At 46.3% G+C, this 15,173-nt stretch overlaps 1 protein-coding gene across 6 annotated transcripts in view; it reads right to left on the bottom strand.

The window, feature by feature from the left end:
- Positions 1–15,173, bottom strand: part of SLC8A3 (solute carrier family 8 member A3) — a gene marked incomplete at its 5' end in the record, with an annotated part of 129,258 nt that overhangs the window by 12,426 nt on the left and 101,659 nt on the right. For 4 of the 6 annotated variants that reach the window (XM_081227162.1, XM_081227161.1, XM_081227164.1 and 1 more), the window contains one exon: positions 1,440–1,543. In XM_081227162.1, coding sequence (XP_081083288.1) covers positions 1,440–1,543 — 104 coding nt within the window. Of the gene's footprint in view, positions 1–1,439; positions 1,544–4,072; positions 4,180–15,173 lie in introns of all 6 variants that reach the window. The other 2 variants (XM_081227166.1, XM_081227165.1) reach the window with 1 other exon arrangement.

Below are 15,173 nucleotides of genomic sequence, written 5' to 3' on the forward strand. Positions count from 1 at the left end.
TTTGACAAACAAGTAGGTCTCACCGTTCTATCCTTCATGAGGCTCCAGCAGCACATCTCTCCTGAAGGGGAGTGTGAATGACCTCCCCTTGGTATTTCCCAAGAGGACTCTTACCCACATATATTCCTCCAACACGTTCAAAGTCGTAGCTTCTAATCATTTTCTTCAAGGGAAGAAATCTTTCCTTACTACTACCTTGGTTGCAATGTAATCAGTCCCTTAGGCAGGTATCCCAAGATGCAGGGCCTGAGGAAAGGAGGAGAGGAGGCCACGTCTCTGGTGTGGGATGAGGGTTATCTCAAGACCTGGGTGATACGCTCATTTGCAGATGTCAAGCCAAGGCAGACTTCTGTGAACCATCCAACACCTGTTTCTCAGAGATCAACAACAAGCAAGCCCTTCTATTGGAGTCCCTTCCATTGGAAAACCTGTAAGACCATACTCTGGGCCTGCCCAATGTCAATCCTTTTCCAGGACCCTCCAGCTAAGGAGATTTCCATACCTGGAGTTAACCACTTTCCTTTTGCAGACTCAATTTTCTGCTTTTGGGACTGCATTATCCTCAAGTAGTCTGAATAAAGTACCCTACCTTGGGCTAGAACAGAGGTAGAGTGGGATGGGGTGGGATGTCAAGGGAAGGATGAACAGCTCAGGATTCCAGATTGCACGACTAGCTCAGAAGGCAGCTTTCTCTCAGAGAGCTCTCAGAAGCGTGGCCTCTGACAATTGGTATACCTTTCCATCTTTTGCTCTACCCAACTGTGAAATAGCCAGATAAAACACTTACCTCCATGAAGGACAAAGGGGCCCATGGGCCACTCTGCAAGTGAATAACCTGCCAAGCACTCAACGGAGGTTGGGAGATGCAGCAGAAGACCCAAAGCATCATGACAAGACGGGCTCCAGTCCCCATCCCAGACCCTCCCCCATTCAATCCAGGCTAGAGAGTGAGGGGTGGAAGGGGAACAGGGCAGGGAAAGGGCAGAGGCATGCATTGCATTACATTCCTTTCTTTATCTTCTCCTCCCCACCCACCAAGGAGTTCGCACATTTACAGGTGACTCTGTGTGTATGGTGGGGGGCTGTGAGGATGGGGAGTGCAGGGGACATTGGTAATCGGATAATTGGAGCACAAGGCAGAAGTAACTCAGCAGGGTCATGAGGGGCTGAGGCTGCAGTGTGTCCAAAAGGTGAAAAAGGAGGACGTGGAAATAAGCTATGGCTAAGAAGGCAGAGATGATACCAAAACAGGTAAGAGTGAGAATACAGGAGGGAAAAGAATAAAAAAAAGTCCATTGGTCAAAAGGAAGGAGGAAAAGGAAAGAAAAGGGGGGAGGAAAAAACATAGCTTCTTTTTGTTGTTGCTGCTTTTCAACTTTAAATTTTTCTTTCTTTTTGTCGTTTTATTTTGTTTTGTTTTGTTTTTAAGAATCTCACACCTGATAGTCCACGTTCCATCCATTTCGGTTCACCAAGGACAATGAAGAAATTCTCTTGCCTTTCGTATTCCTCCTCATCTACTATTTTAACCCTTATGGTTTTCCTGTAGGGACAACAAGAAAGAGAGTGTCGACTGGGTCGGTAGATTGGTTGGTCACCCGGAGCCCAGCCTTTAAAATCATTCCCCATCACTCCTGGCACATGCAGCTCAGTGCTGCCATGGTGGCTTTTGATAGGACTTGGTGGATTGTATTGCTCTTGTGTCAAAAATGGTCTTAGCTTTTCTTATCTCCTTGGTCATAGTTGTCCTTACAGGTGAGAGGGAAAGGGAGCCAGGAAGCAAGGAAAAGTTGGCAAAGGAAGGGATCCAGGAGGACAGGAGGGAAATGGGAAGGGAAAAAGGGGCTGGTGGTGGGGAGGAGTCCTTTTCGATCCGGCTGATGGTTAGTAGGAAGTGAGTTGGGCAGCACATTCCATTGGGTGTCACATGGTAATTGGCATTTCTTTGGGCAGTAGGTGAACTGCTGGCCCATCGGGGGTGCCCCAGGGCTCTTCTACAACAGGAAATATGTCAACAGTATCTATCTAGGGGTTTGTTTCCCTTCCTTGTGTCTATTCCCACTTCTTATGTGGGCCTCAGAAAGAAAATCTTAAAAGGAAAGTATTTACGAGGTAGGGAAACCAGAGAGAGAGAGAGAGAGAGAGAGAAGGGAAGGAAAGAAGGCAGAATCCTATTATCTTTCTCATTCTTTACCTCACAGGGCTTCGGTGGTGGGAAGTAAAATAAATATGTATTAATCACAATAGAATGTAGTATTCCTTTAATATTTACAGATGATGCACTCCTGAAAAATGTGGTAAAAATGATGTAAATCATCAATTCTAAATCATCTTTGGACTTCTATCATATAGCAGTGATGTGTACCAAAGCTGGCTTAAATGCTGATTACCAAGGGTCTGGTGGACATGATAATGGAGCTTTCTGTTCATCTCTGGGTATCTCAACAAAGCACAGTGTCTTTTAATAAAACCAAATCATACAGGGAAGCAAAGTTTTCTTGAAAATCACTTCCTTCCAGAGACTGGCCTGAGGCTGGCTCAGGTCCATTGTCTTTGGCGAAGTTGCCATGTGGGCCTGGGTCTCCCTGTGTGGCTTCTCCTGTTCCTTCATGGAACCACAGTGGTGTCAACGGGTCCTAATAGTGAGCCCTAATTGTTATTTTCTGCTTTTTCTTTTGTTTTTTTTTTATTTTTTTATTTTTGTGGGTTTTTTTCTTTTCTTTTCCTCTCTCTCTCTCTTTTTTTTCTTTCTTCTTTTTTGGCCTGGGACCTAAATGCTCTCTAAAGGGCAAAAAGGTGCTAACAAACAATAGCCTAAAAAGTCTCATCAGAGCCTCTGATGTTCCTGTTCCATTCTGAAGACAGGCTCAGCTTTGTTATCTATTAAGTGGTAGGCTGATCTAAGGTGCTTTGTTTGGGCACAGCACTTGCTGTGCATTTGTGGTGTGTGTGTGTGTGACCTTTTGGGCACTTTTTGGACACCTTCCCACACCTTGCTCATTGGACAAAAGACAAAGCTCACTGATTGTCAAGAAGCATTTTCTGGGACTCTCTCTTGCCCTAGATATGGTACTCTAGGGCTGTCTAAGGGATGTGAGCCTGGCCTGTCTTTCCACTGCAGGGATTCTGCTGTGGGATGGGAAGGGGGTGCTTGCTCTGTGACCATGGGCGTGGTCTGGAGGAGCACGATTGACATCTCCCTCTTCCACAGTATGATCCATCCAGAAGAGGATTTTCTGACTGTCTATTGGAGGCTGGGGTGTATGGGGCCATTCCAATCAAAGGCAAAATCTGCGTCCACTCTGAGAAGTCCTGTGACTTCTCGGGGAAGCCTCGCCTCAGGTCGGAATCCTCTCTCCCACTCTTCTAACTGCCTTCACACCTAGATGCCCTGCATAGGGAAGACAGAAGACAGCAGGTAGGCCTTTGACCTAGACCTAGAACTCAAACCTGTCCTTTCAACTCAGTCAAGGTCAGGGAGAGAAAACACGCTTGCTAGCAAGGATATGGCAGATAAGATGGCTCCTAAAGCCTGTCTTGGGGAATGGGATGAACCACAAACAGAACCCAAATACAAATACATTGATTGTCAACATCCAGAGATTATCAGCTTAGCCCTGAGAAGAGCTGCGCCACGGATCTCTATGCTGAGAGCTGGGCCAGTTTCCCAGTGCTGACCTTCTGTCTGGGATTGCACTATCTCTTTCTTCCTTGTATCCTAAACCACTCAGGAGAAGCAGAGAGCCTCATATATGATACTCTCAGGGCTGTGACTGGTGTTTTTTTTCTCTCTCGCTTTCTCTCTCTTGTGGTTTTTTCCCCATATCCATTTCCCCATTCTTGAGCATCCCTCTTACAATACCATGTGACAGGCTGCCAGGTGTTAGGACAGAGCTGGGTGCAGAGAGAATAGAGGGAGAGGGGAAAAGAGAGAAACAGAAAAGAAACAAGGGACAGTGAACCAGAGAGGCAGAATAAAGGGGAAGAGAAGGAGACAAATGGATTGGAGAAAGGAGGAAACAGAAGAGGAGAGGAGAGTGCTAACGTTAGTGTGCAGGACAGGGTACTACACCTTTCTGAAAACTCATATCCACCATGCGGGGGCCCATCATCTCAATGAAGTAATTCTTGTTTTTCTCATATGCCTCATGATCGATTACCTTGACGTGAATTATCTTGCTGTGGATGGAAAAATAAGTATCATAAACAAGGAGCAGAGTGGGGGGCCAGCCAGCCAGGATAAGAAGCGGAAAGAGAAAGAAACAGTGAAAAGATCCAGAAAAGTCAAAGTTTGCCCCGACACCGTAGGGACACGGAGGAGAGTGGCCACCCCGGGCCCCCTTCCAGCCCCACTGGGCTCCTCCTGGGCTTCGTGTGGCTTCATGACATGATCAGACTGGAGCTCAGGCTTTGAAGTCAAAGGATCTAGGTTCTAATCCTGGACATGCTAGGTGACCTTGGACGAATTATTTCCCTGAGACACAAACGGGTTGAATAATGCATAAATTACACCACCTCAGGGCAGTCGTGAGAGCTATGAAGTAATATACATATAAAGGCTCAGGCATTCAGGTTCTCCTAAAGTATTTGCTTCCTTACTCTCTCTTGCTTCTGGGGCAAGGGGGAATTTAAAACAATTTTTTTTCTTTTGAAATTAGCTGATATCGACTTGAAAGTTTTATTTTATAGAAAGGGCAGTGTGTGGGGGGCTGTAGTTGGAGCCTGTCCCTTTCTCTGTGGTCGTGGCTATCACAGGGAAGCCAGGAGGGCCATTTGGCTCAAGTCACACCTTCTGGTAATTCACAGCAGGCATCGAACACTACGGACCTGATCTCCAAATGAGCTTCTGCATTCAGAGGAATACACTGGCTGGATCACAGGAACTCTAGGGTTCTCTGAATATGATTAGTTCATAAATCCTACAATGATCTTGTGACTAGCACAATTATGTTGTTTTTTTATGTTAAAAGGAGTTGTTTTGTTAATTTAAACATTGAAAATTATAAACCAAGCCAGGAACCCTGTTTTGCATTTCTTTACTTTAGAAAAATGTATTACTAGGAGCTTTAATGACAGAGGTGGACCTGAGCTTCTCCCAGCCTTTGCTTGATGAGGGGGATATTTCCGGATCAGACCCCGGACAAGATGTTTAAGGTCTCTCCCAGAGGGTGTGAGACATTGCCGGACGGGGGTGGGCACGGAGCTGAGTCTCCCCTCAGCGGTGGGAAAGAAGGGGCCACGCAGAAGCCCTGCTCAGCTGCCCACGGGCACGCACCCTTTCGCACACGGGTGCACCGAGCGAGGCCTGCCCTTTGTTGAGGAGACTGAGGCCTTCCGCTCCAGCCTTTATTCTTTTGTATAAAGTAGGAATATTGCTACATTCTGACTTGGAACAAACTCTCAGCTCTCCCGTGTTTCCCAAGTCACCGTTAGAGCTTTGCATGTCTACAGAGCTTCTGCCCGCCACACTGTAGATCCTGTAGAACCAGCTGTGGGTCCGTCGCTCCTGAAGTGAATGTAAGAGCAGTTACTAACCCACCCAGCTCCCGCCACCCCAGTGCTTCAAAAACAGACTCCAAACCCTCCTCACTTGCTACACCCACCCCCAGTCACAGGAAAACCTGGCTGGCCACCAGAGATCGTGTGAGTGTCCCGCCTCTGAAAGGCCACAATACTTTGGCCTTCCCTCCTCCAGGGCCATGGCATTGGGATGGGAGACTGCGACCGGGGATCAAACCCAGCCCCCTCCTCTCACGAGCTGGGTCTCGGGCAGCTTGCTATAAAGCTCGCCAAGTCTCATTTGTAAAGTGGAATACGAATACCTCTTCATAGCGTTCTTAATTGAGAAAATGCACGCAAAGCACTTGGCAAGGTGTATGTTCCCTTGCAAATATTTAATAAATAGCAACTATCATTACTAAGAGTAATATGACCCCAGTCTGGTGGTTTGAGAGTAACATGTAAAGAAATCTTTTCATCTCCAGTCACTGAGTCAGAGAATAAAAGGAAATCAAGCAATAGAACTGGTGACTCAAGAGGTGGTACAGGCTGGAAATTGATGTCAGGTCAAGAAAGAATTGGATAAAACAGGATGAGAGATCCCAGATGGGTTCTTAGAGGGGCTTGGCATGTTAAAGGTGGTAGCATGGAGACAGACTCTTATATTCTCCCCAAATCTGGTTTTGTGCCCCTGTCAGTGACAAGCTCTGGGTTGGACACATCCCACGTCAGACACAGCACGGCTTGTGCTTGTTTGATTTTTAGTGAACAGATAAACAGAAGGAGAGAGGCCACTGACAACTTAGTTGAAGACAGGGAAATGAGGCCAGTCATTAAGCAGTGGCAAGAGAAACTTAGGTGAGCTAGGTGGAGCCCCCAGCGGGAGGGTACCATGTGCGGAGGAGGCACGGTGTAAGACTCCCTCCCTGAGATGGCTCATGCGGAAGGCACCACATCTGTTTGGGCTTAAGGTGTTACCTTGCCTGGAGAAAACCGAGAAAGTTTGCAGTTCTGCTCAAGCCACACATGAGGCCACAAGAACATTTAAATTTATTAAGAGCCACCAGCCAGGTCTCGTGTTCTCTTTCCAAACTTGTTCTCTCTCATTTCAGTCGATGGCACCATCATCTATCCAAACCCAGAATCACCCAAAACTTCCTCTCCCTCATCCCTCCCCATCACCAGCCCGACGCCCATCTCTGACCCTCAAACATTTAATTCGCCTATTCTGCTATCAAGACCTAGATCAAAGCACTATTACCTCTCCCTTGGACTTTACAACAGCCTCCTAAGAGGTTTTCCTGCTCCTGACTTTGCCCTCTTCCTTAAATCCCTTCCCTAAATGACAACCAGGGTTATCTATTGAAAATAAAATCCAGGTCCTATCATGCCTCATTAAGTGGAATAAATACAAGGTTTTACCACTGCCTATAGGATTTTGAATAACCCAACTTAATTCATCACGTTGTCCTCTTGCTCATGGGTCCCAGACAGACTGGTCTCTCTGTTCCTCAAATCAAGTCCTTTCCCACTTAGGGCATCATCTTTGCTGTTCCCTGTGCCTGGGTCCATGCTTATCCTCGTCCTTTTGGTTGTCTCATAAACATTCCTTCCTCAGTGTGGCCTTCCATGGCCACGTTATCTCTTTGGGTCTCCTTCCCCACCATGCCCACCTCTCCAACCTGGGTCACCTTCTGTCATGTTCCATCATGTTATTTCCTCGGTTCATTCCCTTCAGTGCACTGATCACAGCCCAAAGGCAGCTGGGTAGGGTATTAACTTACTTGTTTACAGCCTATCTGTCCACATTAGAGTGTAAGCTCCCTGAGGACAGGGAGCGTGTCTTTCTTACTTGCCACTATAGTCCTAGTGCCTGGGGTAGAGGAGGCCCTCAATCATGTCTTCCCAAGTGACTTGCTAGTGGCGAATTTCTAACACATTAGAAATTCACAAAATTTCTAATTTCATGAAATTAATCAGAAATTCATGAAATTAATCATGAAGCTGAAGCTTCATGAAATAACTCTACTCTGCCTTTTCACAGTAAAAATGTAACTCATTAGGAAGAAAAAAATCTACTGAGGGCCACTTTGATGGAATGACTAAGCATTCTCAGTGGCACAAAGAGGCCAGAAGCCCAAATGTCATTGAACTACACCCTCGGCGTACTTAACCTACTCTATTTGTCCAGTCTTCAGGAGCTGTCTCCAACAGCAAGCCGGGATCTAACTCATGGGTTTAGGCTAGGGCTTTTTTTTTTTTTTTTTTTTTTACGCGGGGCCTCTCACTGTTGTGGCCTCTCCCGCTGCGGAGCACAGGCTCCGGACGCGCAGGCTCAGCGGCCATGGCTCACGGGCCCAGCCGCTCCGCGGCATGTGGGATCCTCCCGGACCGGGGCACGAACCCGTGTCCCCTGCATCGGCAGGCAGACTCTCAACCACTGCGCCACCAGGGAAGCCCAGGCTAGGGCTTCTGAGCCCCATATCTCTCCTATTCCCAATTCCTCCTTCTGCCCAGTGGCAGTAACTAAATGGTCATGGGGTCAGATCATCCTAAGCAGCTGCTCCTAAGAGCCAGTAATGCTTTCAGAGGCTCTAGGCCTGCACCTGCCTCTCCTCCGAGCCTTCTGTGGAAGGAGGTTCCAAAGCATGCAACGTTCCCAGCTAAGACCTAACTGTGCTGCCTGGAAAAGATGCCCCCAGGAGCTCGCCCACCAGCAACCTTGAAGGGATTAGGAAGCACATTTCTGGGCTTCCTGGCTGGTCTCTCAGAACATTCCTTTATATGAGGACACCCAGTTCCAAATTAGGACCTTGTGAATTTCACTTTACACAAGGAAGGAATCTAATGTAATATATACCTGTACATTGCCTTCAGCGCCATGAGAACTTTCTTACTTCATCCTTACTTCAGCCATGTAAGCTAGGTATTATTCCTTCCACTTTAGAGATGAGAAAACAGAAACTAACACACCATTGTAAAGCAATTATACTCCAATAAAGATGTTAAAAAAAAAAAATAAAGACGAGAAAACAGATGCTCAGAGAGGTTAAGTAACTTGCCCAGAGTCACACAGCTAGTAAACAGCAGAGTTGGGATTTTGGCCTATGTCCCCTATTACTCCTATAGCTTATTTTGTACAAGCAGGTGGGTAAACTCTGGCTGCCATTCCCAAGCTGTGGCCACAGTAAGAACCCTAGAATTCTCCCATTTAAATTCAGGCAGCATAGGCAGGTAATAAAGGGATCTGCCTCTGCTTTGCGATCTGAGTAGCTGGCTTCTTAACCCTTTGGCCCTTCCTTGCTGGAAATAATCTCTAAAGAATCTCTGACTTGGTGACCTCTTCCCTCCTGATTTCCACTAAATGACTCTTCACCACATCAACAAGGGTTCTTTTTCATCATTTCTAAATTTATCCTAAGTGCTCCAGGCCACCTAATGCTCACAAAGCTTCCTTGACCTGGGGTTGCAGAACAGAGCTGGCAGCAGAACTGTTAGCCTTTCTGTGGGAGCTTTCAGAAGGCTCACATCTGTGTTGGGTTCTTCTTTTAGTCCTTTTTATCTCTCTAGTTGGTGCCAGCAGCCCCCATCTCTTTCTTTGCCAAGTTTCTGGCTTTGAACCAGGGCTGAAAAAGCCCTCCCACCTCCAATCGCAGCCTGACAGCCCAACACGGACTCTCCCCCGACCCCTACCAAGGTCTGGGGAAAAAGCTCCTCATCTCATGAGAAGGCTTAGTTTGCTTTCATTGATTTTTCTCTTGAAAATAGGTATGGCATAGGGTCCCCGAAAACAGCGCTTCTCAAACTTTGGTGTGCATATGTTTTCCCTGGGAATCTTGTTAAATGCAAATTCTGATTAGGTAGGTCTGGTGTGGGGCCTGAGAGTCTGCATTTCTAACAAGTAACCTGGGTATTCCTATGCTGCTGGTCCAGGGCCCAGTACTTCTGGGGGAATTCTCTCTGACTCTACTAAAAACTTAGGGAAAAGGAGGCAGCTACTCAAAAACTACTGCCAGTCAGGGAGAGGGGGGCTGGAATCAAAGTGTAGCATTTCAGCCAAAGGCTGGAGTTAGGTCCATTCTGACACTACATTTTGAGAGGGAAATTGGAGTGCACCCAGAACAGGGAGGCTAAGACGATGAAGAGTCTAGAAACCATGTTTCAAATTAATTGACTAATATTTAATAGTGCTTACTTTATGCTAGGCACTGTTCTATTCTGGAACTTTAGTTATATTAAATAATTCAATCTTCACAACAAACCCATAAGGTAGGTACATGTCAGGCAAGGTGCATACATCATCTCATTTAGTTAGTCTTCACCGTAACCCATGTAGGTAGGTACTGTTTTTATCCCCATTTTATAGATGAGGAACCAGAGGCCCAGAAAAGTTAAGAGACTAGCCCAAGGTCACAGTTAAATGAGTGGCAGAGCTGGAATTTGAACTCAGACAGTGTGGCTCTAAAGACTGAGCTTCTAACTGGGATCTGATATGTGAATCCGGAGGAGAGATGTCTCCTGGGGGAGATGGTACCCACTCCAAATGGTTCTGGGGCTGTCACAAGTGGTTCGTCCAAAGGACTGAGTCCATTGGAGGGGAGGCAGAATTCAACTCTACCACGTACCATTACATCAAAGAGATGAACTGTTTTGTTTTTTTGTTTTTTGTTTTGCATTACGCGGGCCTCTCACTGCTGTGGCCTCTCCCGTTGCGGAGCACAGGCTCCGGACGCGCAGGCTCAGCGGCCATGGCTCACGGGCCCAGCCGCTCCACGGCATGTGGGATCTTCCTGGACCGGGGCACGAACCCGTGTTCCCTGCATCGGCAGGCGGACTCTCAACCACTGCGCCACCAGGGAAGCCCAGGCTAGGGCTTCTGAGCCCCATATCTCTCCTATTCCCAATTCCTCCTTCTGCCCAGTGGCAGTAACTAAATGGTCATGGGGTCAGATCATCCTAAGCAGCTGCTCCTAAGAGCCAGTAATGCTTTCAGAGGCTCTAGGCCTGCACCTGCCTCTCCTCCGAGCCTTCTGTGGAAGGAGGTTCCAAAGCATGCAACGTTCCCAGCTAAGACCTAACTGTGCTGCCTGGAAAAGATGCCCCCAGGAGCTCGCCCACCAGCAACCTTGAAGGGATTAGGAAGCACATTTCTGGGCTTCCTGGCTGGTCTCTCAGAACATTCCTTTATATGAGGACACCCAGTTCCAAATTAGGACCTTGTGAATTTCACTTTACACAAGGAAGGAATCTAATGTAATATATACCTGTACATTGCCTTCAGCGCCATGAGAACTTTCTTACTTCATCCTTACTTCAGCCATGTAAGCTAGGTATTATTCCTTCCACTTTAGAGATGAGAAAACAGAAACTAACACACCATTGTAAAGCAATTATACTCCAATAAAGATGTTAAAAAAAAAAAATAAAGACGAGAAAACAGATGCTCAGAGAGGTTAAGTAACTTGCCCAGAGTCACACAGCTAGTAAACAGCAGAGTTGGGATTTTGGCCTATGTCCCCTATTACTCCTATAGCTTATTTTGTACAAGCAGGTGGGTAAACTCTGGCTGCCATTCCCAAGCTGTGGCCACAGTAAGAACCCTAGAATTCTCCCATTTAAATTCAGGCAGCATAGGCAGGTAATAAAGGGATCTGCCTCTGCTTTGCGATCTGAGTAGCTGGCTTCTTAACCCTTTGGCCCTTCCTTGCTGGAAATAATCTCTAAAGAATCTCTGACTTGGTGACCTCTTCCCTCCTGATTTCCACTAAATGACTCTTCACCACATCAACAAGGGTTCTTTTTCATCATTTCTAAATTTATCCTAAGTGCTCCAGGCCACCTAATGCTCACAAAGCTTCCTTGACCTGGGGTTGCAGAACAGAGCTGGCAGCAGAACTGTTAGCCTTTCTGTGGGAGCTTTCAGAAGGCTCACATCTGTGTTGGGTTCTTCTTTTAGTCCTTTTTATCTCTCTAGTTGGTGCCAGCAGCCCCCATCTCTTTCTTTGCCAAGTTTCTGGCTTTGAACCAGGGCTGAAAAAGCCCTCCCACCTCCAATCGCAGCCTGACAGCCCAACACGGACTCTCCCCCGACCCCTACCAAGGTCTGGGGAAAAAGCTCCTCATCTCATGAGAAGGCTTAGTTTGCTTTCATTGATTTTTCTCTTGAAAATAGGTATGGCATAGGGTCCCCGAAAACAGCGCTTCTCAAACTTTGGTGTGCATATGTTTTCCCTGGGAATCTTGTTAAATGCAAATTCTGATTAGGTAGGTCTGGTGTGGGGCCTGAGAGTCTGCATTTCTAACAAGTAACCTGGGTATTCCTATGCTGCTGGTCCAGGGCCCAGTACTTCTGGGGGAATTCTCTCTGACTCTACTAAAAACTTAGGGAAAAGGAGGCAGCTACTCAAAAACTACTGCCAGTCAGGGAGAGGGGGGCTGGAATCAAAGTGTAGCATTTCAGCCAAAGGCTGGAGTTAGGTCCATTCTGACACTACATTTTGAGAGGGAAATTGGAGTGCACCCAGAACAGGGAGGCTAAGACGATGAAGAGTCTAGAAACCATGTTTCAAATTAATTGACTAATATTTAATAGTGCTTACTTTATGCTAGGCACTGTTCTATTCTGGAACTTTAGTTATATTAAATAATTCAATCTTCACAACAAACCCATAAGGTAGGTACATGTCAGGCAAGGTGCATACATCATCTCATTTAGTTAGTCTTCACCGTAACCCATGTAGGTAGGTACTGTTTTTATCCCCATTTTATAGATGAGGAACCAGAGGCCCAGAAAAGTTAAGAGACTAGCCCAAGGTCACAGTTAAATGAGTGGCAGAGCTGGAATTTGAACTCAGACAGTGTGGCTCTAAAGACTGAGCTTCTAACTGGGATCTGATATGTGAATCCGGAGGAGAGATGTCTCCTGGGGGAGATGGTACCCACTCCAAATGGTTCTGGGGCTGTCACAAGTGGTTCGTCCAAAGGACTGAGTCCATTGGAGGGGAGGCAGAATTCAACTCTACCACGTACCATTACATCAAAGAGATGAACTGTTTTGTTTTTTTGTTTTTTGTTTTGCATTACGCGGGCCTCTCACTGCTGTGGCCTCTCCCGTTGCGGAGCACAGGCTCCGGACGCGCAGGCTCAGCGGCCATGGCTCACGGGCCCAGCCGCTCCGCGGCATGTGGGATCTTCCCGGACCGGGGCACAAACCCGTGTCCCCTGCATCGGCAGGCGGACTCTCAACCACTGCGCCGCCAGGGAAGCCCGAGATGAACTGTTTTAAAAGGGAGTTATCGCCCCTTTCCTGGTGGCTAGGGTGATGACCATGCATGAAAAAGGCTGTGGAAAGGATTCTGCGTGCTACAGGAGATCAAGGAGATGACCTGTAAAGCAAGGTCGACACCCAGTGGTATGCTGGTAAACCTGCTCATTGGGAAAAAAAAAAAAGGAGCCCTCATTTGGGGTGATGCCTTCCATGGTGTAAATACTCCCACTATGGTCAATTTTAAGGTACCAACTGTTTGAACAACCAGCTTGTAAAAATCTTAAACACTTAACAATCAGCTCTTATGAACTGGTAGGAGCCAGTTCCAGCTGACCACTGACAGTGTCAGCTTCTGCCAACATGTTCGAGAGAGGTTATGTTGAGAAAAGGTAGTTCTGATCGATTTACAAATTATTTTACCACATGCTAGTGTTTGCTCAAAATGGGTAGCTATCTGAATGAGCTTATTCAAACAGGCCTTTGGAAAAAAAAAAAAAAGGCTCAAAGATTTGGCTTTTAAAAGGAATGTGGGTGGGTGACGAGGCTGTGGTAGATTGAATTTCCAAAATGTCCCCTCTTAGGTGGAGCCACTGCCAGTGGCTGTGGACTGCGCCCTCAACTCCACTTGCATGATGGTCCTTGTTGTGGTTTGGTTTTGTTTTGAGGAAAATATCCTGGGGTAAATTTTAGTCGACTGTAGCTAATTTGTTTTAGAGGAATTTTGTTTAAAAGAAAAGGATCATTCTGAACTTTGCAATGACCCCTTATACATTTTCTGAAAACGAAAATGATCAGCCATGTGAAAAGATTTTTCAATGAGGATGTCTGCATTTTATGAAAAGCCAGAAGTTATTAGAGGAAAGCAGTTGTTGAATCTTTCAAATATACTTGATCATGCACAAACTGTAAGTATTTTTTCTCTTAAACTGGAAATAAATCTATATCTGTTAGAAACAATGTAGCCAAAAGATGTGAATCTGAAGAATTGTGTTGCCAACACTTTATAGCAAGTATAGGAACCAAAGTGATTTGAGTTTGTAAAAACGCAAAATAGTATGAACAAAATTTGCACTAAACCAGATTTGAACATCTAGTGAGATTCACATTCATACTAATTTTTTAGCATTGTGTTCTTCTGCATTCATTTTTTACTTTTATTATAGGTTCAAAACCCAAAAAAAGTCCCATCTTACATAACATTGTAAATCAGCTATACGTCAATAAAAAAATAAATAAAATAAAATGTCCCATCAAAGATGTTCTGCCCTAATCCTTGGAGCCTGTGAATATGATACCACCTCCATAATGTTATGTGATATGTTATGTTATACGATACAGTGATATGTTGTTATACGATACAGTTGACCTTAAAATAGGGAGATCATCCAGGTGGGCCTGACCTAATCACAGGGGTCCCTAAAAGCAGAGAGCCTTTTTTCTGGCTGAAGAAGAGGAAGCCAGAGGGATTCATGCATGAATCCCTTTGAAGCATGTGAAGGACTCAACATGCTGTTTCTGGTTTCAAGATGGAGGGCATCACATGAGGAGGAATGCAGGCAGCCTCAAGGAGCAGAATGGTCTCTGGATGACAGACAGCAAGGATGGGGGCCCTTAGACCGAAAGCCACAAGAAATTGGATTCTGCCAACACCCTGAATGAGCTTGGAAGTGGACACTTCCCCAGAGTTTCCAGATAAGAGCCCAGCCACCCAAACTTTGATTTCAGCCTCGCGAGACCCTGAGCAGAGAACTCAGCCATGGCCATGCCTGGACTTCTGAGCTATAGAACTGTGAGATAGGTATTGTGTTACATCTCTAAGTTTATGACATATTGTTTCACAGCAATAGGCAACTAATATGAAAGGCTTTTAAAATTTCATAAAGTCAGGAACTGAGCCAGATAATCTCTTAGAACTGTCTTGCAGTGTCTATTTTGTAATCAGACTATGTCGTCCTGATGGCAGGGCCACTGTTAGGCTCTACGGCACCTTTGTGAAAAACTGAGAAAAGATACAGCCCTGGAGATACACAGCCTGGTGAGGAGGGAGCACCTTCCTCCGGCTTTCAGAGCAGCATGTCAGGGCACTGGGCTTGGTGTGGAGAGTGCTGGCTAGATTTTCAGCCTCCACTTAAGGGTCTTTATGCAGTGCACAACCTGCACAACTGTACATGGCAGTCCTGCTTGGCAGACTTTTGCCTGATTCATTATGCCATACACGTGCCTGAACCAACAAGAATATGGGACAGGTGGAGGCAGAGACATGGATTTCATTGAAGAACTTTCTGCAACCTGGGGGAGTGGCCAGGAGGGTGGGAGGATGAGCAGGCAGGGAGGTACAGAGTGGGAGGGAAGGATATTTGGGTCTGTAAGGAGGAGCGTGCTCAAATGATCTTTGCTGCTTTGGCAT

Source organism: Mesoplodon bidens (assembly GCF_964165515.1).
Source record: "Mesoplodon bidens genome assembly, chromosome: 3".
NCBI classification, from domain to species: Eukaryota; Metazoa; Chordata; class Mammalia; order Artiodactyla; family Ziphiidae; genus Mesoplodon; species Mesoplodon bidens.